The 27,158-nt window shown below is 39.1% G+C and overlaps 1 protein-coding gene and 1 long non-coding RNA gene across 7 annotated transcripts in view; one reads left to right on the forward strand and one right to left on the reverse strand.

Annotated features, from left to right (window-relative positions):
* LOC125149289 (uncharacterized) overlaps positions 1–2,693 on the forward strand; it is a 58,595-nt gene extending 55,902 nt beyond the window's left edge. Inside the window, exons 3-4 of the long non-coding RNA XR_007145891.1 lie at positions 1,748–1,862; positions 2,096–2,693. This is a non-coding gene — a long non-coding RNA (uncharacterized LOC125149289). The remainder of the gene's footprint in view (positions 1–1,747; positions 1,863–2,095) is intronic.
* Positions 1–27,158, reverse strand: part of OSBPL1A (oxysterol binding protein like 1A) — a 245,337-nt gene that overhangs the window by 205,772 nt on the left and 12,407 nt on the right. For 5 of the 6 annotated variants that reach the window (XM_047828148.1, XM_047828145.1, XM_047828146.1 and 2 more), the window contains 3 exons: positions 19,397–19,519; positions 12,053–12,138; positions 10,690–10,764 (listed from right to left, as the gene is read on the reverse strand). In XM_047828148.1, coding sequence (XP_047684104.1) covers positions 10,690–10,764; positions 12,053–12,138; positions 19,397–19,517 — 282 coding nt within the window. In that variant the 5' untranslated portion in view covers positions 19,518–19,519. Of the gene's footprint in view, positions 1–10,689; positions 10,765–12,052; positions 12,139–19,396; positions 19,520–20,300; positions 20,369–27,158 lie in introns of those variants that run through there. The other variant, XM_047828147.1, reaches the window with a different exon arrangement.

The raw sequence follows: 27,158 nt of genomic DNA on the forward strand, positions 1-27,158 counted from the left end.
TAGAGTTTCAACTGATAAGTGCAAACTATAAGAAAAGTTAAAGGAAAATGCTAGAAATAAAAATCATAGTAACAGAAATAAGGAATGCCTTCTTCGATGGTATCAGGAGACATCAGGACAATGGTCAAGATATATCAGTAAACCTGAAGATAGTGATTTCTATTGACCCATGACAAAAAAGGGAAGAGAAAGAGAGAGGGATGGGAGAGAAAATGAAGAAACAGAACTGAGCACCTAGTGGATGATCAGTCTAACAAATGTGTAGTAAGTTACTGAAGAATTTGTATGAGGCAGTAGTTTCTCCATCTAGTAAAAATGGGTAAAAAAGTAAAAAAAAAAAAAAAAAAAAAAAAAAAAAAAGACAAAAGCATTATCTGCTATGCCCATATAATTTGTCTTCAGGAATGCCATGTTGTTAGCCTTTTCCAGAACTTCTACAGGCCAGTCCTCCTGACCTTGCCCCTCTGAACTCACTGCTCATTACCATAATTACATCCACCTGACTTCTGATGTTTAAGTGCCACCTCCTCTACTGTCTCAGGGGACTAGGACACAGCCCCCACCCTGCACACCCCACTATCAGTGAACCAGGTCTACAATGCCATTTCCTAATGGCAGCCCTAGACTTGAGAGGATAGCTCTTAATAAGTTTCCCGGTGATGCTGGTGCTTTTTCCATCAGTCATTTCTTCCTGTTTTGGTAAATGATGTATCCTCTAAGGCCTTCCAGGCACAAAATGACCTGGTATAATCTTACATACTATGTCCAATCTAGCAAGCCCTCTTATTTAGAGCCTTCTACTGTCTGCAATGGCATTTCTGGCATTTTGACATCTATAGGGGGCCACTGCTTTTTGTCCATGCTGCTAAGGAAGCATCCAAGTAAAAATTTGTACCATCAAAAAAAGTCAATGATGAATGGTCAGAAGCTGAAGTCAGTCGCTGAAGAAGTCATGATACCTTGTCCAGTTTTCTGGACTTGAATCAGTTTTGGACTGAAAACTATTAAAGGAGAGACCTAATTCCAGAAGGAAAGATTTTGCAACACCAAACCAAACCTACACAGCTACGAATTTCCTAGACTATTCCCAAGGGGACAAATGACCTTTTATTCAAGTAACTACACTGGGGAAAAGGGAATATCCACACATCTCAGGAATTGTTAGGTATAAGGTCCAAGCTGACACTGATGCCAAGAGACCCAAAGTGTCATCTGTCTCCTTAGTAAGGGGGCATATACGAGAGCGAGATGATAAATGAAACCCTGGCCCAGGTCTGGCTCGCTGCATACACTGGGTCCACAATGACATCTAATAGTCACTCCCCGAGTCTGTGAACACATAATTGGAACACACACACTCAGTTGTTGGCAAAGTGTCACATGGCTCCCTTGGTCTATAGTGTAAGAGCCAATGGAAGGCTCTAAAATTGCCCTCCCCCATCTCTTGGCCAAGATAAATCAAAACGAATATCCCATATGGGGAGAAATGGGAGAAATTAGTGCCACCCTCAAAAACCTCAAAAGGCAGGGGTGACAGTCGCTACCATATTTCCATTTAATTCACCAGTCTAACACTGCAAAAACCAGAGGAATGTGGAGGATTGCAGAGGACTTGCATAAACTCAAATAGCCCCGATCGTAGCCACTCTGCCAGACATACTGTGTTTGCTAGAGCAAGTTAATACTACTTAAGGACATGGTACGCAGCAACTAATCTGACAAATGTAGTCTTTTCTTTCCCCATTAGGAAAAAAGATCAAAACCGGTTTGCATACCCATAGACAACAGGATACACGTACAGTTTTGCCCCAGAGCCATTTGGTCATCCCGCAGAACATCACACTGGGTCCACTTTATCAACGGTATGTTAATAGAACCAAATGAACAAGAGGTTAGAATGTTGAAAGCCTTGGTAAGACATGATGCTCTAGGGAGTGGGAAATAAATCTTGGGGAGAATTCAGGGACTATGTGATGTCAGTAAGTTTTTAGGCGTTCAGTGAATGCCAGGACACTGTCTCCTAAGTAAAGAACAAATTATTCCATCTTGCACTTCTCAAAATGGAGAAGTACAATGTCTGATTGGTTTCTTCCAGTTCTGGGCAGCACAGTCCATACCTGAGGATAATGCTCTGATCCAAGGCCAAGAGATCAGAGAGGCTGCCTGAACAAGTGGCTCCTCTATCAAAGGCCCAGAGGTAAGAAGAGTTAGAGGTAAAGATGAACTCGAATGTCAGAAGAAAAGGAGGACTGTACACAGTGGGGAAATGGAGGAGTATGTCTGGCATGCAGATGATACACACAAGTGTCTCTTGGTATTCCCTAGTCCAGTTTTGATAGTAAATGAATGAGTGTAGCAACCACAAGCTTAGGAAGGGCATGACCTTTGCAGACCTCCAGTGATGAGGGCCTGAGTCACCGTACTGGGTAACCCACGAAGAGCAGACACGCAAGCTAAGGGGAGGCTGTATCTAGAATGGACAGCACAGGAGGGAGAAAATGATTCAGTTGTGGCCCAAAGGCCAACTACAGCAACAAGGGCCATAGTCTGCCCCACTATCATCCTTCCTCCTGCCCACTGGGACCCTGAAGAGGCTGCTCCCCAAAGCGTATGAAGAAGTGAATCTGAGCAAAATAAAAGGTGAGCTGTGGTCCAAGCGTGCTGCACCACCCAGACTCACCCTGAGGAATAAGGGACTTACTTCCCTAGATGCTAGGAGTGACCAAGACACAGCTGTTACCTTTAGTCATTTCAGGGACCGTCTCAGCTGAAGAGGGTTGCCTTGTACAAGGTCATGTCCCTTCCCAGGGCAGCCTGTATCCACTGACTGACCACCACTGGTGTTGTGTTCCCTCACCTCCAAGTGGGACAGTTCTGATGGGTCATCTCTTCTGCAGAGCTCCCCATCATTGGCTGAGGTGTCCCTTAAGAGTACATCACAGATTGACTTGAGCCTCTGCCCACTCCTGCTTCCTTCCTTCCCTGCTACAGTGTGATCCCACAGCACTCCCATTGACCTGCTGCAGCTCAGGAGGCTTTCTGGGAAGCCCAACCTGTAAGAAATAGCAATGTTTATGCCTATAGTTCAGAGTTGTCATTCTCTATTAAATGAGACGATACATATCAAGTCATCTGTGCAATGCCTGATACACAGTAGGCATTTAATACATACTCGTGAGAGATGGGATCTTGAACAAGACAGATAAGTTTATATAAACCCCAGGATTATATGTATCTTCTATATGCCAGGTGGTGACAGATATACAGTTCCTGAGACACAGAACATAGGAAGCACATATTTTTAAAAAATCTTTTTTTGATATTTATTTTTGAGAAAGAGAGAGACAGAGAGAGATGGAGTCACAAAATCTGAAGCCAGCTCCAGGCTCTGAGCTGTCAGCACGGAGCCCAACACAGAGTTTGAATTCACGAGCCTCAAGATCATGACCTGAGCCGAAGTCAGACGCTTAACCCACAGAACCACCCATGCGCCCCAGGAAGCATGTATATTAAATTTATTCTCAGATCTGCTGGAAAATAGTAGCCAACACAAAATTCAGTACCACAATCCCATTATTTACTATATTGATTGTATCGCTATTTTGTACTGATCATAAAGATATAAAAATTTCAGAATTCTAACTGCATTTAAAAAAAAAGGAATACTAAATACATCTTAAAATTCTGGTATGTTAATTTTTATTATAAAACACCAGCAGGGGGCGCCTGGGTGGCTCAGTTGGTTAAGCGGCTGACTTCAGCTCAGAGCATGATCTCACAGATCCTGGAGTGAGTTCCAGCCCCACGTGGAGCTCTGTGCTGACAGCTCAGAGCCTGGAGCCTGCTTCAGGTTCTGTGTCTCCCTCTCTCTCTGCCCCTCCCCTGCTCACACTCTCTTTCACTCTCTCAAAAATAAACATTAAAAAAAATTAAACAAAACAAAACAAAAACACCGGAGTTCACTAATTACCAAGAAAGCCTGAAGGTCCCTCACAAAATTTTGGGAGATTTTATATATTCAAACAGACAAGAATGTAAAGTACTTTAATAACAAATGAAATCCCTTTTCAACTCTTTGTATTTATTAAATCACAGAATCTATCATATTTTAAATTATATTCATGGCAAAGGATCACATCAAAACAAGATAATTGGATTCCTTTCATGAGCACATGAAAGTTTAATTAAAAAATTAAACTTTTTGCAAAATTCAATCATACTCAAATATTAAGCACATACATTTTAAAGTTTCCTATGTGATGTACCCACTTAGCATCAGCTAAATTTTCTAATATAAGAGATGATATATGTGCTAATATTTGAATCAACGGCCCAACTTAGCACAATGTCATGTTCGAAGTTCAATACAGTAGAAATGGACAAATATGTAAAGAAGAACCAAGTACAGATAAATGAACTGATCTTATGTGGGTAAGATGGACAGAAAGACATGTGCTGTGCTTATCAACGGTACAAAAATTGAAATGTGTTAACTCCTTGAAAGCAAGATTAATGCAATCTAGTAATAAAAACATACACAGCAGTAACTACCAAGTAGAAGATAAAAGAAGGTGATGTAAATATTTAGGAAATCTGGAAAAAGCATAGCTTTCTTCCAGCTGCAGTAAGTCAGGAAAGAATTTATGCAGACAGCACCTGACTGCACTTTCAAGAATGGGTAGGCTTGGGCCATGGGAATCAGATAACAACATTCTTACACAGAAGAAACAAGTGGTGCAGGGCTATCAAGAGCAACAAGTTCACGTATGGATCAGGCAAATTAAACTATTTGCAGCTCATTTTTGAAATCCCATAGAGTATAGCAATTTACCCACTACCTTTATTTTTTTACTGTAAACGTTACATTTTTCTCAGCTTTTGCAAGACTCCATACCTGGTTCACAAGGATCAACACATGAACAAATAGACTGTAATGGTGTAAAATGTACTAATTAAAACATGCTTATTAATCACATACTTACAGGGCTCATTCATGGTAATTTATGCAAAAATTAAAGCTAGTCATTAGATTTATGTCGTTTCACACATAGAAAATGTGAAACAAATAATAAACTCATTAACTTGTGATACACAAATCCTCCTAGTATAGGATTTTAAAATAACCTTTAGGGATATTAAACTATGGTCAGTAATCAAATAAGCCTTCTACCATAGTTAATTTACCAGATCATTCAAATAATCAAAAAAAAAATCAGGATAAAGGGGAAAGCAATTTTTGGCTATGGAAGTATGAAAAGATCAGAGAACGGTCATCCTGAAAAATGAGTATAAAAATGAACAAAACGAAATCATTTCATGGTGCTGAATATTCAGTTAAGACAACAAACTGAGAGGCAACTCAACAGGAACTAGAACGCCAGGCAAGATCATCAGGCATCATTAGCTTTGAAGCCACAGGCCATTCCTATCCCACACCCACCTCCATATCTCCTAATACCACCACATTGTGGGGACAGGATTTCAACATATGAATTTTAGGGGGACACATTCAGTCCCAAACAGAAACAATGCTAAAACATTAAAACATTTTTTAAAAAAGAGCAGAGATATCAGGCCAGGCATATTCCAGATTTCACAAATGAAGACCAGACAAGTTAATAAAAAAAGAAAAAAAGAACCTGAGGGGAGACAAGTCAGAATTCAGAGCTGCTAAAACACATTATAAAAAATGTCCAATTTTGGGGGCACCTGGGTGGCTCAGTCAGTTAAGCATCTGACTCTTGGTTTCAGCTCAGGTCATGATCTCATGGTTCATGTACTCAAGCCCTGGTCAGACTCCACACTGACAATGCAGAGCCTGCTTGGGATTCTCTTTCTCTCCCTCTCTCTCTCTTTGCCCCTCCCCTGCTCACTCTGTCTCTCTCAAACTTAAAAACAAAAAAAACAAAAAACACCAAACTTTTAAAAACTGCCCAATTTTCAATAAAAACTTGTGAGACAAAGGATCAACTTACCTTTAATGAGAAAAATGCTGATTATAGAAACTGACTTTCAGTTGGCTATGTTAAATTTAGCAGATAAAGAGTGTGAAGCTATTTAAATACGTTCAAAAAGTTAATATCCAGAGAAATTAAAATTTTACACTAAATACCTGTGTAACACAAAAGGCAGTAAAGGAAGAACAAAAGAACAAAAACCTGAGACATAGAAAACAAATAAAATATTGAAGATGGAAATCCAAAACTGTTGTTAATTAAATGTGAATAGACCGAACACTAAATCAAAAGGCAGAAATTGCCAGACTGGATAAAAACACACAACTGAACAGGTGGCCAACAGACACATAAAAAGATGCTCAATCACTCATCAGGGAAATGCAAATCAAAACCACAATGAGATAATCACCTCATACCTGTCAGATTGGCTAAAATAAAAAAGACAAGAAACAAGAGTTGACAAAGATGTGGAAAAAAGGAACCTCCATGCACTGTTGGTGGAAACGTAAATTGGTATAGCCACTGTGGAAAAACACTATGGAGATTTCTCAAAAAATTAAAAATGGCAATACCATATGATCCAATAATTCCACTATTAGGTATTTACCCAGGGAAAATGAAAACACTAACTTGAAAAGATGCACCCTTGTGTTTACTGCAGCATTATTTACAACAGTCAAGACATGGAAGCAGCCTAAGTGCCCATCAATAGAAGAATGGATAAGGAAGATGTAACACACACACACACACACACACACACACACACACACACACACACACACACAAAGTACACAGCCATAAAAAGGATGTGATCATGCCATCCGAGACAACATCGTTGGAGCTGGAGGGTATTATGCTAAGTGAAATAAATCAGACTGAGAAAGACAAATGGAGTCTTAAAAAAATGAATGAACAAAAATCAGCATCAGAATTATAAATACAGAGAACTGATCGCTGCCAGAGGGGAGGAGGGAAGGGGGTGGGTAAAATGGATGAAAGGGAGAGGGAGATACAGGCCTCCAGTTATGGAATGAGTAAGTCATTGAAATAAAAAGCAGAGGATAAGGAATATGGTCAATGATATTGTAATAGTGATGTAATGGGACAGATGGTGGCTACACTTGCAGTGAACGGAGCAAAATATACAATAAGCCTGTCGAATCGCTAAGTTGTACACCTGAAACTAATGTAACAGTGTGTCTACTAAAGAAACATTCACACAGTTGTATGCTGTCTACAAGAAACATTATATTCAAAGATACAGAGAAGTAGAAAATGAAAGGAGTGGAAAAGATATACAATGCAACCAGTAACCATGAGATAGCTAGCATAGCTGTATTAACATAAAACAAAATAAACTTTAGGACAGGAAATACTACTGAAGGCAAAGGCATTTTTTAATGATAAAGTCAATATGTGAGGAAGATACATGCCATATATTCCATATAACCCCATTTTGGATATGGACCTAACAGAGTCCCAGGTCATGAAGCAAAAACTGACAGAACTATAGCTAGACTTCAATACCACACTCTCAATACTTGATAAACACACAAAATCAGTTAAGGGTAAAAATTTGAACAACCTTACTAACTAACCCAATGGATATTTATTGAATACTCCACCCCCAAAACAACACAGTATACATTCTTTTCAAGCACTGAAGGAACATTCTCCAGGACAGATGTTGTATCACAGATTAATTCCTGATACATTTTAAAAGAATGTTATATTCTTCAATAAATAATTCAAAGTATGTTATATGATTATAAGAGAAATTAAATTAGAAATCAGTGATGGGGAGAAATCTGGAAAATTACAAATATGTGGCAGACATAGTTCTAAATCTATGGGCAAAGAAGAAATCACAAAAAAATTATAAAGTATCTTAAAATAAATGAAAACAAAAAACACAACATGTCAAAATGTATTGTATCAGCTAAAATGAAAATTTATAGCTTTAAGTGCTGTACTAGAAAAGAACAAAGTGGGACACCTCAGTGGCTCAGTCAGTTGAGCATCTGACTTCGGCTCAGGTCATGATCTCACAGCTCATGGGTTTGAGCCCCGCGTCAGGCTCTGTGCTGACAGCTCAGAACCTGGAGCCTGCTTCAGATTCTGTGTCTCCCTTTCTCTCTACCCACCTCTGCTCATGCTCTGTCTCACTATCTCAAAAATAAATATTTAAAAAAAATTTTTTTTTAAAAAGATCAACAAAATTGACAAATCTTTAGCCAAATTAACCAGTGGAAAAATACACAAATTAGCAAACACAAATGAAATAAAGGCTACCATTACCAATCCAACAGATATGAAAACAATGGGAGATTATTATTAACAACTTTATGCCAGCTAATTAGACAATTTAGGTGAAATGGAAAAATACCCAGAAAGACAAAATAACGAAAACAGATTCAGTAAGAAAAAGAAAATTGGAACAGATCTACATGAAGTAATTAAGTTGTTTCAATAATTTAAAATCTTCCCACACAAAGTCCAAGCACAGATGGCTTACCTGGTGAATTCTATCAAATATTTAAATAAGTAGTAAAGCCAATCCTTCACAAACTATTTCAGAAAACAGGAGAAAAGAACATGTTCCATTTCCCTTCTATAAGGCCAGTATTACCCTGTTACCAAAGCCAAATAAACACATTTCAAGAAAACAGTACTATAGAGCAGGATCTGTCATGAATACAGACCCAAAAAAATCCTGAAAGTATTAGCAAACAGAATCCAGTAACACACAAGAACAATTATTGTCCAATATGAAGATTTACACAGGAATGTTTAATATCCCCAAATCAATTAATGTAATATGCCACAATAGACTAATAAAAAAGTCACATGATCTCAAAAGACAGACGAATAGCATTTGACATATATTCATGATAAAAACTTTCAAGAACCAGGAATAGAGTAACACTTCCTCAACCTAATAGCTAGGAAAAACTTACAAACACTATACTTACTGGTAAAAGACTAGATGCTATTCCCCTAGGATCAAAAAACAAGGATTTCTGCTCTCAACATATTTATTCAATAGTATACTAGGATCTAGCAAAGTAAAGGGTAGAGGTTGTGGTGGGGGAAAGTATCCAGCTGGAAAGGAAGAAGTACATTTGTCTTTATTTGCAGGTAAGATCCAGTGTAGACAATGCTTTGGTATTTATAAAAAATCTAGAATAAATGAGCTCAGCAAGTACACAGGACACAGATCAACAACAAAAAATCAACTTGTCTTTCTATATAGTTGCAACAAGGAATCAGAAAAGAAAATTAAAAGAAAAATTCCATTGAAAATAGCATCAAAAAGAATATAATGCCTAGAAAACAATTTAACAGGAGAATAAGATCTGTACATTGAAAATTTCAAAACACTGCCAAGAGAAATTAAGGATCTAAATAAAGGGACAGGCATTTCACATTCATGGATTGAAAGACTCAATATTGTTAAAGTGGCCATCCTTCCCAAATGGGCCTAAGATTGTAGACAAGACAACCTCAAATTTCCAACAGGTGTTTTCATAGAATATGATCCTAAAATTTATATGGAAAAACAAACTTTTGACTGAAAATAGCCAAAATAATGTAAGTCACTGTTGGAAAACTCAGACTACCAAATATCAAAATTTAATTATAAGGGGGCGCCTGGGTGGCGCAGTCGGTTAAGCGTCCGACTTCAGCCAGGTCACGATCTCGCGGTCCGGGAGTTCGAGCCCCGCGTCAGGCTCTGGGCTGATGGCTCGGAGCCTGGAGCCTGTTTCCGATTCTGTGTCTCCCTCTCTCTCTGCCCCTCCCCCGTTCATGCTTTGTCTCTCTCTGTCCCAAAAATAAATAAAAAACGTTGAAAAAAAATTTAAAAAAAAAAAAATTTAATTATAAGGCTACTGCAATAAAGGTGGTGTAGTATTGATGTAATGAAAGACATAGATCAAAGAAACAGAATAGAAAGTCTAGAAATAAACCTCACATTTATGATCATTTCCACAAGGGTGCTAAGGCAATACAATAGGAAGAGTCCTGTCAGTAAACAGTTAAAAGATTAAAGAATGTGGCATAGCCATAAAATGGTATGTTCTTCTGCCATAAAAAGGAAGAAATTACTGATACATGAATGCTACAGCATTGATAAACTTCAGTAATATCATGCTAAATTAAAGAAGTCAGACACAAAGCTTGTATGATTTCATCTATAAGAAATTTCTAGAAAAGAAATTTCTAGAAAAGACCAACATCCTAGAGATAGAAAGCCAATCGGCGGTAGCCTGAGGCATGGGAGAGCAGCAGGGAATGAACACAAACAGGCATGAGGAAACTTTCTGAGCTGATGGAAATGTTCTAAAACTGGACTGTGGGGATGGCTGGACAACTGTGTAAAGGTACCAAGAATCACTGAAATGCGCGCTTACAGTAGGTGAGTTTCATGCAACATAAAATTATACCTCAATGAAGCGTTTTTGTTTTTTTTTTTTTTTTAAAAAGGAACAATCAGGAGTTCCCCATCCCAAAGGACACGAGTGGGGACAGAAGGAGTCCCTGTCAGGAGGCCAGAGTGGAAGTAACCTGACCTCACTTTTCATTCTAAGAGCTTGTGACCTTGTGACCCAAAGTGCTGGTTTATGTATTTGTTGTGGCTTTTCTCAGTTGCTATTCTCAGAGCCATAAAAAACACAGGCGACTGCCCCTCCAAATATTCCACTTGCAAACACTGAACATGGAATCTTCTCACCTTTCGTCCTGTAAAGGCAGCTCGGTGAAGTGGCGTGTCTCCCATGTCATTCAATACATTCACTTCTGCACCAGCCTGAACAAACATGAAAATGTTAGACTTCTTCCACGTGTCAAGAAGTATTAAATATTTCTTTTTCAAAGATTTTTAAGTAATCTCTACACCCAACGTGGACAAACTTATAAACTTGAGATCAAGAGTTGCATGCTGAGCCAGCCAGTAGCCCCAAAAATATATTAAATACTTCAAAATTAAAATAATTGTTAATATTGATTGGTTGTCACCACTAAAATTCAATTTAATTCACAGTAAAACAATAAAGCTTCCTGAAAGGTAAAAGTCTACATGATAGGTAGAAGAGTAAAAAGTTTACTTTTCTTTAAAAATCTATAGACTTTCACTCTACTTTAGAAACCCAAATATTAAAAAAGAACTGTCTGAATGAAACGCAACATTTTGGGGGCACCTGGGTGGCTCAGTGGGTTAGGCATCTGTCTCTTGATTTCGGCTCATGTCGTGATCTCACATTTATGAGATTGAGCCCCTCGTCAGGCTCCGTGCATGGAGCCAGCTTGGGATCCTCTCTCTCCCTCTCTCTTCCCCTCTCCTGCTCATGCATGCATGCTCTCTCAAAATAAATAAATATTAAAGAAAATACCACATTTTCTCCACCAATTTAGTAAGTTCTCAGGAAGAAAAAGATACCACTATTTAAATGTACAGTTTACTAATTAAATTTGAAGACAAAATTTCAGAAATACCAATATGTGAAAAAAATCAGAATTGAAAATTGCGAGGTCTTAAATCATATGGTGCTCATTAAGAGATTCTGACATTTTTTAATCATTTAAGCTGTGCTTTGGTTATTTTTTAACTGTTACATTAAAAAACAATAATAGTGTCTTCAAATTCGTACAACCATTTTTGCAATTTTAAAAAGTCAGTAACAGAAAAATCAAATGACTAAGAAAACAGAATTTTAATCATCAGGCTAACCTAATTCATGTACTTAGCAAAGAACAATTAAGTGTGTTAGTGATGAGCTATTGTTTTAAATAAGCCACCATGGTTAGTTGGCTTTTCTAAGACTTTCATAATTTCTGTAACAGCAATATTTATTTTATTCATTTAAAAATTAGAGCCATAGGGGCACCTGGGTGGCTAAGTTGGTTAAGTGTCCGACTCTCAATTTCAGCTCAGGTCATGATCTCAGATTGTGGGATGGAGCCGTGCATCAGGCTCTGCAGTGAGCACGAAGCCTGCTTAGGATTCTCTCTCCCCCTCTTCCTCTGCTCCTCCCCCACTTGTGCATGTGCTCACTCTCAAAAAAAAAAAAAAAAAAAAATTAGAGCCATATACATACCTTTAACAGATCCTGGACCACTTGTCTATGTCCAAAATAGCATGCCAGATGAAGAGGTGTCCACCCCAAATTAGACTTACTTCTTCCTAAAAGTGGAAAAATATAAGGCATTTTTAGATGTTATTTAGGTAATTTTATACTAAAATTTCTCTTTACCAAGGTACTTCCATACATTGGCCAATCTCCCCTTCATATTGCACTGCTGATAAACGAGAGACGTTTAGAAGAGACAGGACGTAGTCAGAAGCATAATAAGTGTAATAGATTAGAACCCACAAGCCCCAGATTCTGGTGCCACCTTCCTAACTCACTAACTCAATGTCCTCATTCTTAAAAGGGTGGGGAGAGACACGATGGGGGTGACATTCAAAGTAGATAATCTGTAGTTGGCTCCAAGGTTCTGAGTCTCTAACCATCTTACCATCATTTAACAAAGATGTGGTTCTCTTGGCACAGCATTTCATGAAAAGCACCTCTCTTTGAAAACCTGTGCCATGTCAGGAGGGTGAATGGAAATACGGAATTGATAAAGAATCTTTTCTGTAGCATTTGGAAAATGGTTAGCTCTGCAGATAGTGACATAAAATGGAGTCCTGACTCCAGATAAAATCTCAAGTAATGAGGATATGGGTTACCAGAGTGGTAGAGTTCTACTAGATAACAAGAACCAAAATTAAGAGCAATGAAATGTCGGATCCCTGCTGAGGAGAGGTACAGAAGAAGGGAGTGCGACAAAAACAATACAATTCAATTCAGGAAGAAAAGGCGGGGGGGCACTGTAGCTTAGAGCAGCAATAGCTCCAAAAGGTTACCAAAATTTCCACTCAGGCTTAAGGGAATATAGCCTATCAAATTCCAAAGCCCAGCACTCGGGAGGGTCTACCAAAGCCCAGGAGTATTTTGTTGCCTGTGGGGCACTCCTCTGGAGGAGCTGAAGGTTTAATGGCTGCCCTTGCTTCCTGGATTTCAGGTTTTGAGCCAATAGAAACCCCAGGCACCAGCCTCAGTGTACCCAGAACAAGCCTCGGACAGCTCCCTGAGGGACTGCTGCCACCAACAGTGTCCTGTGTTTGTGTGCCACTTACCCAAACTCCTACAATGATGTCCCCTAAAACGTGTACCCTCTGGAACCTGTAATTTCGGTCAATGAATCCTACAGCCATGGATTGTTTTGTGGAATGTTTACCTTGTGTCCTTAAGTGAAACCTGATGTCCTTTTCCTGATGACAAGGACTCTCCTTTACCCCTCAGGTGGAGTCTCCCCTCCCCCAATTCCCACACACTCACTGGTCCTCCCACGACAGAAGCCAACACTGTCTGTAGTCAAGGACTCCACTCATGTTACAACTCCTCTTGTGAGACTTCTACCATTAAGCCTGAAAACCTTCTCTGCTGTCATCTACCAGCCTCCCACTGGCTCGCCCCTCACCAAGTAACTCTGGGGGACAGTCTTTCTCCCCATGCAAACCCTGCCACTGCCCTAGGGGTGTCTACTAGTTGTTCAGTATGCCAGCTCCTCTGTTTCTCAGCTCCCTCATTTCCCCACAAACTTTGCCTCTGCTTGATGTTAACCCCCAGGGTCAGGGTCAGAGCCTGGGTATCATTGTCATTTCTGAGCTAATCAACTCCCACTTTCCAGCTTATTCCCACAGGTGTACTCCCAGACTTGTTCAGCTGAATCAGCCCTTCATCCTGTGATCACTTCTCATGTATGTAAACACCTCCATCTTTACTTCCTTTAACAAATCCAGCATTTTGATCCCTTACTTTAACTTCTTTGCCAGTCCCCTCAATAATCCTGTCGCAGTAGCCTACAAAAACCCCAAAGCCTGATCAGTACACTGGCTTGATTTTCCTAGAATCACACCAGGTTGCTAAACAGTGGGAGAACAAAACTAACAGAACCCTGTAGATTCCCAGCACCTTAAACTCCGGATCTCCCACTTCCGCGAGCCTCTAGACACTGCCTGGAAATCCTTTTTAGAATACCCTCTTCAAGGGGCTCTCCTACAGTCCACAGCAGTGACTTCAAGTCACGACTCTTCTCAAGCCTCTTCCCCAAATACCTCCCCTTAGCAAAGGGCCTCCGTCTCTTAGCTTCACAATGAGGGGTAAAGTTTTCATGGAATTCCCTGGGCTTCCTGGAGCCAAATGTACTACCGTACCCCCATCTACAGGCGTTCTTCCATCCTTCCCTCCGTAGGCCTAGACTAACCCAGACCTTGTGCCCTGGACTCCACCCCTTTCTGCTTCTGAGGCACTTTTCTCCTTTATATTCTGCCTCTCCCTCCTCACTTATGAGTAAGGAGGAAGTAAACACTTGGGTCTCTTCTTACAATCAAGAGCAACAAAAGCCCTCTGATGGCATCCTCCCTACCAGCTACCATGCTCCTCACTCTTCCTTCCCTGCTCTGCCTTCACTTACTTTTTCCACCCCATTTACTCCTGTCAGCCCCCACTACCCTTGGCAGACTAGGGTCATCTCCCACCTTGTCATTCAAATGGTCTTCCAGTTTTGATCCACAAATGCTATCACCAAGTCACAGGGACACTTTTTAGCTATCACAACACTGGGTCACTGCATATAGCATTGGATAGTATGGCCCACAGGCCTTCCTAGCTGACACAGCACTGCACTCTGTAGGGTTTCTCGTTGCCCCAACACTTCTTTAAGGATCCTTTGGAAGCTCTACTGTCCAATTAGTCCTTCATTATTGGTATCTCCCATAATGGCATCTCCTGGCCCTCTTCCACTGCTTTCATTTTTTCTGTGGTATGGACTTCAAAATCCATATTCCATCTCTTTACGAGACACCTCCATTTGGATGATGCAAAATACTTTGTGCTCAAAAGGCACAAAACTGAGGGGTGCCTGGGTGGCTCAGTCGGTTAAGCATCCAACTTTAGCTCAGTCATGATCTCGCACTTCATTGGTTCAAACCCCACATCGGGCTCTATGCTGACAGCTTGGAGCCTAGAGCCTGCTTCGGATTCTACGTCCCTTTCCCTCTGCCCCTCTCCCACTCATGCTCTGTGTGTCTTTCTCAAAAATAAACATTTAAAGAAATTTAAAAAAAAAAGCACAAAGCTGAACTTACCCTGTTATATGCACACAGTTGACCCTTGACAACACTGGCTTTGAACTGTGTGGGTCCACGCACATATGGAGTTTAGTTGACGAAACACTTTAAATGTATTTTCCTCATGATTTTAACATTTTTTATCCAGCTTACTTTTTTATAAAAATATAGCACATCATACACACAACATATGTGTAAACCGAGTTACCAGCAGGGCTTCTTCCTGGTCAACAGCAGGCTATTAGCAGTTAAAATAGGGTGGGGGGGTGGAAGTCAAAAGTTCTACATGGATTTTTTTTTTTTTTTTTTTTTTTTTTTTTTTTTTTTTTACTGTGCAGGGGGTCGGTGCCCTTTCACCCTGCATTCTTCAAGAGTCGACTTTACACAGTCACTGAAACTATCTCTACCCCTTCCCACGTGTCTTTTCACAATGAATTGCCATTATTCACCTTGTTTCTCAGGTCATAAACAAGCAACACTCTTGCCCCCTTTCTCCTTTTCACACCCACATTCAGGGTGCCCTACCGATTCCATCCCCTAGATGTTAATTATATCTGTGTGTTGCCATTCACATTGCTTTCACCCCCAGCGAACCCCTAACAGCTAACATGAACTGAACTGGTCTCCTCACATCTGAGGTTTCCAAGAAATCAGAATTTCCAAAATCCTACATGATTCTTAAAATACTTCATTCTTTATTAGTAAAAAGTAGTAAAGAGTAGTAGTAAAGTTAGCAGTAAAGAGTTTTTTTTTTTTAATTTTTTTAATCTTCATTTTTGAGAGAGAGAGAGAGACACAGACTGCAAGCAGGAAAAGAGAGAGGGAGACACAGAATCCGAAGCAGGCTCCAGAACCAACACGGGGCTCAAACCCACGAACCGTGAGATCATGACCTGAGCTGATGTTGGAGGTTTAACCGACTGAGCCATCTAGGTGTCCCAAGAGTATCTTTTTACTACTTACCACGGATATCCAAAAAATTTTGTTCAACAAATAAGAAATGTCAAATTGAGGAGTATTTACAAAGGACTGTACCCTACATAGAATACTGAAACACTGGGAAACACCAGCAGATACTATGGTAACATTCACATAACTTCACATTCAGAATTTCCAGCAAAGCAACAGGACACCACTACAGAAACACGTGTAGACATGGACAACACATGTTTTTATTTCGAAAGACCCTGTTTTGACCTCATTTTGCACTTAACTGATTACGTTCTTCTCATCAGCTTATCTTGTAACTCAGGCAGAAGACCCAGCAGGCAAAGCATCCTGGAATGGGTACCAAAACCAGCCCCTCGAGCAAGGGGGACTGCCCAGACATGCCCATGCAATGCAGGACTGATCCCAAGACAATCCCACCTGACCTTTATTCTTTACTGCCCACCGGCACGCACCCACCACCCTTTGTTCCACGTTTTCCTCATTCAAACCTAGAAGTATTTTCAGCACTTTGGAGATAGCCTTTGGGACACTAGCCTGTCTCCTGGTGTTGGCCTCCTGGAAACAAATCCCTTTCTTGTTTTACCACCACTCGTCTCCCTCTTTGGATTTTGTCAGAAGTGAGCGCCTGAACCCCCCCGAACCACGGGCTCTGGCACCCTTGGGCCTCGGTTACAACTTTGCTTCCAGAACTTATTTCTTAGAACATTGTTAGAGTAGGCAGTTAGCTAGGTTCTAACAGGATACCTGCAGGCCAGCTGAGAGAAGTCATGGGCCGCTATCAGGAAAGTCAGAGGCCTGTTCTGGCAGCACTCCACAAGACGCTGGGTCAAACCACACAGAACCAAGGAGGCAGGAGCCCTGACCAGAAACCTAAGACCAAATACGGAAGAAAAGGCGCAAAACTCTGCTTATTAGAATCCTCGCCTGAGTACTGAATGTTCCACCTCCTAGTTAACAACTGTCAATGACAGATAGAAACCCAGCCCCCCAGGGCAGGCACCTCCCTCCCGGCCCTCCCACCCTCTAGTTCACTGCTCTCACATCTCCAGACTATCTTTTTTGCTTTAATAAACTTTCCCGCTTTTGTAGCTCATCTGCTGTGTTACATATCTGTCCTTGAATTCCGTGACACCTTTTGGGATGGGCTGTGTTGAGATCCCAGAGCCAGGGGCTCCCCAGTTCACCCAGCAATAACACCACTCAGAATTTACATAAAGTATACTGTGCATATAAACATTAATTTTTGCAAGAAAGTCTCACCATTAGCAATAGACAGGACTGTAAACACACAACAGCTATAAGGAAAACAGATTAGATCCTTTGTCCCCCTACCCTAGAAATATTGGCCTTAACCTTCAACTGCAGGCCATTGTTTCCTTCTGTCACTTTCAACTTGACATCGGTAATTCCTTCCAACCAATAACATCTCTATGTTGATTGTTAAGCTTTAATTCTTAAAGAATTATAGTACATTTTACCATTTTCTCAATGTCTCAGGGTTTGGAAAAACAAATCGGATAGCAAAGAAATCCTAGAAATGCCTGGTGGAAGGCTATCCCCACGGGGAAACACTACTCACATCCAGTCCCCTGGCCCCCATTCACTTCTACTGGTGAACTGCACATCACCTGGTAGGTCATCTTCTACATAAATCCTTTAAACTGCCCTTAAGACAAAGTCTGACTGACAGGAATAATGATGAAATTTTGAAGAAGCATTCACATCTATTTCACAGTTTTACATTTCCCATTAGATGACTTTCCACCAAGTAGCCTGGATATATAGGTAAGGATGGAAAGGGTAGATAAAGGGTCATTAGGATTATCAAATGCCAGGAATGTTTCTGGCATTCAAAATAGAATCCCAAGATAAAGATTAAGAACTAGTCTTTGCTGAAGGACCAAGAGGATTTTTACAATTCCTTCAGCATACCAAAAACAACTATTTTCTGGACAACTCAGATCATAGTTTTCTCTCCACTGCAAATATAATAATCCTTCCCCAACATGGGTGAAGACATAAGGTTTGTTGCTCTAGGACAGAAGAATGTGACCCAGCAGAATAAAATATGCATCGGGGACACAGGACTGTGAGAAAGGCACAAATGAAGAGATATGGTGCTCCTGTTCATGAGCCCAGAAAGCGAGATAAATCAAGGATACACCAAGAACAGGCAAGTGGCATCTGGGATGACATAGAAAGATATCCTAGCAACCACCTATCCCAGCACCCACCTGCAAGGTGGCCACAAAGTAACAGTCACGGAGCACCACTTGTATGACACACAGAGAGACACGAGTTTGAGTTTGTCCCAAGGGTCAGCTACAAATGCTTCAGGAGCACTGGGAAGACAAGGGTCACTGAGGAATCAAAGGCTATAGACACACACAACAAGGCTCATCTTTATTTTTAAACACCAGCTTGGGGGAGACAGGGCAAAGAGAGTTGAGAGGTTCTGGAAGACCAATCATTTATCAAAAAGCTACAAGATCGAGAAACCAAAAGATTAATATTTATTTAGTCCTCCATACTCCAAGAAGGAGAAGGTGCTTGTTGAAATATCAGAGCCATTTTAGAAGATAAATTTTCTCTGCACACCTGAGCATAATACATACAACCTTGCCACAGGTGCATTAGGATTTGGCTGCTATTTACCTTCCCTTCACCCTTCCTGCCTGCAGGCCCTTGCCACCTGGACTGCCTCTCACCTCAGGACCTTGGCACATGCTGTATCTTCTCCCTTGAACACTTTTCTTCTCTATTTTCACCTGGTTAAGTTCTACACACTCTTTATAGATTACCTTAGAATCATTTCCTCTAAGAAGCTAATCCTTCTAGGTCCAGTTACAGGTCTCTCCTATGGGATCCCATGACACCCTGGGGTTCCATATTCTGGTACATATTTTGAAGTGTAGACTAGTCTATTAATCCTCTACACTAGTCTCAATGAGGCCAGGGATCCTGCCTAACACCACCTGCAAGGTACTTCACAGGACTCTGGGCATACACTGAACACTCAAACCGGTTGATTTAACCATAACACCCTATCATAGTGTGCATCTTGTAGGCTCAGAGTCACTCTTGTAGCTGATTAAATTGTCAGAGACCCTAAACCTTAAGACTAGATCTCAATGTCTCGGACTTAGAACTACGAGGTACTACTAGGTAAAACTACTCTTTTACCTACTCTTATGAAGACTCTTTCTAGAAAAAGATCTGGGAATTTATTTCTAGCAAGACCAAAAAGATTAGTGCTAAATAAATGACAGAGTTGTGCGTACTCAAGAAAAAGCTAAAAAAACTCAAAGCTTACCTTTGCAATTAATGTCAGCAATTACTTGATTTCTTTCCATGCTTTCTAATAACTGTCGAACTTCTTTAGCATTACCATTTCTGGCATGATGGAGAAGCTCCTGTTCTGCTTCAGTATTCATTTCTAGATTTAAAAATAATAATATTACTATTGAGTGATAGAATTACCTTTCGTATACTATCTGCTAATACAAAAAAAAATCATTTTACAAGTAATAAGAATGATGTAAGAACTAAGTGAATCAGTTGCAGGGCCAGAACTTGACCTTCAGACTCCTTATCCTTTTTATTATTATTGAAAAAGTGCACTAAACATTTGGGCAAGTTTATTAATCTCTCAAAGCCTCAGTTTCCTTATCTGCAAAATAACCAACCTCATGAGCTGTTATATCATATTTGACAGAATGCTCTTAAAGGTATGAAATATTTTGCAAATGGTTAACGCAAACATTATATAACTAGATATAAAATTAAAATGTGGTCATTACAATAAAAATATCATAAGGCTGAAACATTAACACATTTAAAACTTGTGCAAAACATCCTGAATAGGAAAAAATCAAATTACAGATAAAAATCCTGGAGTGACCATACTTACAATTCCTTTGTTTCCTCTTTCATATTTTACTAAGCTTCAAAATATAGAGCACTACAACCAAATTTAAGCCATTTGTCAAAATAAGTAGCAATTCACAAAATATAAATTTCTTACTAATAAATGCAAGTAAAACAATTTTTTGCCTACAAGATTAAATAAAAAAGATTATACACCTGAAACTAATGCAACATTGCATGTCAACTATAATTCAGTTAAAAAAAAAAAAAGATGAAACATGCCTAATACTGTCATGGACAGGATATAAGCACCACTTGTCAATATCAAGTAAATTTCAAAATACACATACACTTGGGGGAAGATTCTACTATAATGACTAGAGTATGGAAACACCAGCAACCTGTCTGTCTCCCCACCTAGATAACAACTGTACTGGCAGAATCTGCGTGATGTAACGGTTTTGGAACACTAGGATCTTCAGAAGGCTTACAACCACCAGGGAAAGCTTGGAAGGGAACTGTGGTTAATTTATGTCAATTTAAATTCTTAGCAAGGCAGCAGCTACCCATCTCCACCCCGAAATTCCCCCAGTGCATGCATTCCTGGAATGGCTTACAGGAACCAGGGTGAACAAAAAGATCCCTGTAGTCCAAATATTGGAGAGCTGAGCTCTGATCACTGCTGCTTCTGATCAGAGATGCAGACAAGGAAGCAAGCAGACACACTTGTTGCATGCACCATCTCTCACTGCTTTAAGCCCCTCCAGCAGACTGAACTTCCAGGAGATTTAAAGGACCAGCATTCATTTTTGTTCCCCCCCACCCCCCCGCCCCGCACCCGCCTTCATTTCTCCATTCTTCCCCCCACTCCCCCCGCCCCCACGTAAGAGCCAGACACTAAAGACTAGGACACTGAAAAACAACAGCATTTATGGAGAAAATTAAAACATGACTGCTCACGACCACCAAAAGACCTGAGAAGACCTTAAGTTTACAGCTAAGGCTGACCTCAGCACAGCCTACAATAATCCAAGAAAAATAACAACATATTAGAAAACTCGAGGAAGGAGGAGAATTTGCTATCTAGAGTTAGTACGTTAGATTCAAATGTCCAGTTTTCAATAATTAAAAAAGTTACAGGACATACAAAGAAACAGAAAAGTAGAGCCCAAAGGGAAAAACAAATCAATAGAAACGGTCCTGAAGAAAGATCCCTGAAGATCTGATGGCAAATATACTAGACAAAGGCATCAAAAAGATATTCAAAGACCTAAAGGAAGAGATGGTGGAAGACAAAATGCATAAACAAAATGAAAATATGAATAAAGACCAAAAAAAAACCTAAAAAGACGAAATTCTTGAAAAGTACAATAACAAAAAATTCACTTGAGAGATTCAAAAGCTGATTTGTATAGGCAGAACACTCAGAAAACTTGAAAGATAGGACACAGAAATTACTGAGTCTGGGGAACAGAAAGAAAAAAAGACTGAAAACCAAACATAGCTTAAGAGACCTGTAGGACACCAACAGATCAACATGCATCATGAAAGTCTTAGAAGTGGGAGAATGAGGGTTGAGCAATTGGAGAAATAATGGCTGAATACTTCCCAAATTTGAGGAAAAAACATGAATATAAACATCCAAGAAGGTCAATGAACTCTAAGGGGAACTCAAAGAGATATGCTACATAATCCAACTTTCAAAACAGAAAATCTTGATAGCAGGAAAGAAGCTAAATCATCACATACAAGGGATCCAGGGTAGGAAGACTGGCAGATTTCCCATCAGAAACTTTGGAGGACAGAGAGCAGTATGCAAATATATTCAAAGTGCTGAAAGAAAAACTATCCTGTATCTGGCAAAACTGCCTTTCAAAAGTAAGAGAGAAATTAAGACATCCCAGAAAAATAAAAGCCGAGGCAGTTCATTACCACTAGACCTGCCTTTCAAGAAATGCTCAACAGAGTCTTACAAGGTAAAATAAAAGCACCCTAGACAGTAACTCAAAGCTATGTGGAGAAATAAACATCTTGATAAAGGCAAACACATGCACAATTACAAAAGCTAGTGTTATTTTAACAATGGTTTATAGCTGTACTTCTTGTTTTCTACATGATTTAAGAGTAACGCATTTAAAGAAAAGAATATTGGATTAAAAATATAATTTTGTCTTCTAACTCCAAATCTTATTTTCTACATAATTTAAGGGACTAACACATTTAAAAGAATTATTTTTTTTTTGGGTACAGAGTGTACAAAGATGTAATTCTGTGACATCAGTAGCCAAAAGGGGTGGGAACAGAGCATAAAGGAGCAAGATGTGTGTGTGTGTGTGTGTGTGTGTGTGTGTGTGTGTGTGTTATTTAAGTTAAACTAGTATAAACTCAAGTTAGTGTTATAACTTTAGGATGATAAATGTAATCTCCATGGTAACCCTAATCCCCCAAAAATAACTACAGGATCTACAGAAAGGAGAATACTTTAAATATTTCAGTATTTAAAAAAATGAAATTTCAAGGAATTCTAAATAGCCAAAACAATCTTGAAAAAGGAGGCAATGCTGGAAGACTTACGCTTCTGGATTTCAAAACTTATAACAAAGCTAACATCATCAAACACTGTGGTACTAGCATAAAGACAGACATACAGAACAACGGAATAGAACAGGGAAGCCAAATAAACCCTTGTGTATATGGTCAATGATTCTTTACAAGACTGACGACATGATTCAACAGTCTTGTCAACAAATGGTGCTGGGAAAACTGAAAATCCACATGGAAAAGAACAAAGTTGAACTTTTACCTAACATCATATTTAAAAACTAATTCAAATTGGATCAAAGATCTAAATGCAAAACATAAAACAATGAAAGTCTTAGAAAACACAGGGCAAATGCTTCATGACATTGGTTTTGGCAATGATTTCTTGGATAGAATGAAGGCATGGGTAACAAAAGAAAAAATAGACAAAGTGGACATTATAAGAATTTTTAAATTCTGTGCATCAAAAGCCACTAGCAGAGTTAAAACACAAACCACAAGATCAGAGAAAATATTTGCAAATCATATCTGATAAGGGATTAATAACCAAAATACACAGAGAACTCCTAAAACTCAAACAAAACCCAGTTCAAAAACAAAGTACTTGAATAGACATTTCTACAAATATACACATGGCCAATAAGGACATGAAAAGTTGTTTCCCATTACTGATCATTAGGAAAAGGCAAATCAAAACTACAATGAGCTACCATCTCACACCCAATAAGAAGACTACTATGGGGAAAAAAACCCCAAACAAACAGAAAACAAGTGTTGTCAAGGATGTGGAGAAATTAGAATCCTGTGCACTGTTGGCAGGAATGTAAAATGGTACAGCCACTGTGTAAAACAGATTAGCAATTCCTCAAAAAATTAAAATCAGAACTACCCTATAATCTGGCAATTCCACTTCTGGGTATACACCCAAAAGAACTGAAAGTGGGGGTCTCAAAGAGGTATTTGTACATCTGTGTTCAGAGCTGCATTACTCATAATAGCTAAAACATGGAAGCTATACAAGTGTCCACCAGGAGATGAACAGTTAAGCAAAATGTGGTATATAGGTACAATGGAGTATTTTTCAATCTTTAAAAAGAAAGACGTTTTTGCAATATGCTACATGAATGAACCATGAGGACATTATGCTAAGGGAAATAAGCCAGTCACAGAAAGACAAATACTGTATGATTCCACTTTTATGAAGTACTTTGAGCACAGTAGTCAAAAGAGAAAGAAAACGGAATGGTAGTGGCCAAGGGCTTGGGGAGAGGAGAATGGAGATTTATTGGGTACAGAGTTTCAGTTTTATAAGAAAAGTTCTCACGATGGATGATGGTGATGGTAGCACATATTATTTATGTATTTAATACCACAAACATTTTTAAGATGGTAAATTATATCTTATGCATATTTTACAATTTAAAAAATATTTTTAAAAATACACATACACCATTTCCTTTCCCAGGGCAATTCTACTTCTAGGAATCTATGCTATAGAAATACAGAAGATTATTTCATAAGCACCTTCATAAGGATTGCTTTATTTACAGTAGTGAAAAAGGTATTAAGAAGTCCATGTCCATCAATAGGCAACTGGTTAAATAAATCCTCTAAGGCTAAAAGAAATGCTCTACAGACAAGAGGATGGAAGACCGTCGGAGGACGGTTTCAAAAAGTAGCAGCCTATGTACAGTGAACAGCATGACTTCCAGCTCTTTCTTAATCAGCATTCCTAATGCTGACAAGCCAGGCTCCACCCACTGGGAGGAGACTAAGCTGGTGACAGTCCCTAAAGGATAACACATTCCAAGAGGACACCAGCAGCTCCCAACAAGAAGCTAAGCCAGATGAATCTTAGTAAAAATGGCAGTTAACAAGGCTCCCCTACTTTCTCAATTTCCAGTCAGCTTTCAAGTTCCTCATTCTTAAATGCCAATAGCTAAGGGCGACAAGACATCTGAGTAAAACCTCTAAAACATGAAAGAGTCTAAAAACCAAAGAGGGGGTAAAAAAAAGCAACTTGAAAAAAAGTTCAGAGAGTAAGTTAAATAAAACCTAATCTTTGGAGAATAACATTGTATTCTGAAACAAAACCAAGATACTATATTAAAATACAAAACTGCAGAAAAAATATATTTGAGTATTAAGAATAATAGCAAAAAATATCAAAGAAACCAGGAGCTAGTCCTTTTAAAAGATCAATCTTGGGGCACCTGGGTGGCTCAGTCAGTTAAGCATCTGACTTCAGCTCAGGTCATGATCCCATGGTTGGTGGGTTCAAGCCCCACATCAGGCTCTGTGCTGACAGCTCAGAGCCTGGAGCCTGCTTTGGATTCTGTGTCTCCCCCTCTCTCTCTGCCCCTTCCCCCACTTATGCTTTGTCTCTCTAAAAAACAAACATTAAAAAAAAATTAAGGATCAATCTTTAGCAACACTCAAAAAAAAAAAAAGATAACTCAAAATCAGAAAGAGGAGAAATAACATCACAAAATTACAAAGGATTGTAAGAAATTATTGTGAAAAATTAGTGCTAACATACTGGACAGAAAAAATGGATAAATTCCTAGAAACATGTAACCTCCCAAAACTGAATCAAGAAGAAACAAAAAATTTGAACAGACCAATGATCAGCAAGAAAATTGAATCAGTAATCAAAAAATTTCCCAAAGCAAAAGTCCAGGACCAGATGGCTTCATAGAATGAATTCTACCAAACATTTCAAGAAATGATAATCCCTATTCCCAAACTATTCCAAAAAATGAAAGAGTAAGGAAAGCTTCCAAGTTCATTCTATGAGGTCAGCATTACCCCAATACCAAAACCAGATAAAGACACTACAAAAAAAAAAAAAAAAGAGAGAGAGAGAGAGAGAGAGAGAGAGAGAACACAATAGGCCAATCTCTCTGGTGAACACAGATGCAAAAATCCTCAATGAATGATTAGCAAACCAAATCCAACAATACATCAAAAAAAAAAACAAACAAAAAACACACATCACAATCAAATGGGATTTACTCCTGGGATGCAAGGGTAGTTCAATATTCAGAAATCAATCAACATGATACATCAACAAGAGAAGTGATCATACGGTTTTTATTCTTTCACTATATGTAGAAAAAACATTTAACAAAGTATGACCCCCTTTCTTGACAAAAGTCCTCAACAAAGTAGGTTTAGAGCGAATACCCCTCAACATAATAAAGGCCGTATATGAAAAACCCACAGCCAACATCATAGTGGTGAAAAACAGAGCTTTTCTTCTCAGATCAGGAACAAGACAAGGATATCAATTCTTACCACTTTTATTCAACATAGTAGTGGAAGTCCTAGCAACAGCAATCAGACAATAAAAAGAAATAAGAGGCATCCAAATTTGTAAGGAAGTAAAACTTTCACTATTTGCAGATGATGTGATACTATATATAGAAAACCCTAAAGACTCCACCAAAAAACTACCAGAACTTATAAATGAATTCAGCAAAATTGCAGGATACAAATATACAGAAATTCATTGAAATTCTATACACTAATAATGAAGTAGCAGAAAGTGAAATTAACAATCTCATTTACAATTTCAACAAGAATTTAAAAATATCTAGGAATGCACTTAACCAAGAACATGAAAGAGCTATAGTCTGAAAACTATAAAACACCGATGAAAGAAATTGAATATAACAAAACCAAATGGAAAGATATTTCATGATCATGGGTTGGGAGAATACAGTTTTTTGTTGTTTTTTGTTTTTACTTAGAATCCTAAGCAGGCTCCAGACTCAGTGCAGAGTCCAACATAGGGCTCAATCCCGTGACCCCAGGATCATGACCTGTGCTGCCATCAAGAGTCAGATGCTCAACTGACTAAGCCACCCAGGCGCCCCAGGAGAGCAATGTTGTTAAAATGACTACACTACCCAAAGCAGTCTACACATTTAATGCAACCCCTGTCAAAATACCAACAGCATTTTTCACAGAACTAAAACAAACAATCCTAAGATTTGTATCGAACCACAAAAGACTTCAACTAGCCAAAGCAATCTTGAAAAACAATAAAACCGGAGGTATCACAATCCTAAATTTCAACACATACTACCAAGCTGTAGTAATCAAAACAGTATGGTACAGGCAAAAAAAAACAGACACATAGATCAACAGAACACAATAGAGAGCCCAGACATAAACCGACAGTTATGGTAAATTCATCTTCAACAAAGGAGACAGTAATAGGCAATGGGAAAAATACAGTCTCTAACAAATGATGTTGGGAAAACTGGACAGCTACATGCAAAAGAATGAAACTAGATCACTGTCTCATACCATACATAAAAATAAACTTGAAATGGATTAAAGATCTAAATGTGAGGTATGAAACCATAGAAATCATAGAAGAGAGCACAGGCAGTCATTTCTCAGACACTGGCCATGGAAACATTTTTCTAGATGTGTCTCCAGACACAGAGGTGTCTCTGTGATGTGTCTCCTGAGGCAAGGAAAAAAAAAAAAAAGCAAAAACACACTATGGGACAATAACAAAATAAAAAGCTTCTGCACAGCAAAGGAAACAATCAACCAACAAAACTAAAAGGCAACCTACTGAATGGGAGAAGATATTTACAAGTGACACATCCAATAAAAGGTTAGTATCCAAAATATATAAAAAACTTAGAGAC

This window comes from Prionailurus viverrinus, chromosome D3 (genome assembly GCF_022837055.1).
Source record: "Prionailurus viverrinus isolate Anna chromosome D3, UM_Priviv_1.0, whole genome shotgun sequence".
Classification (NCBI taxonomy): Eukaryota; Metazoa; Chordata; class Mammalia; order Carnivora; family Felidae; genus Prionailurus; species Prionailurus viverrinus.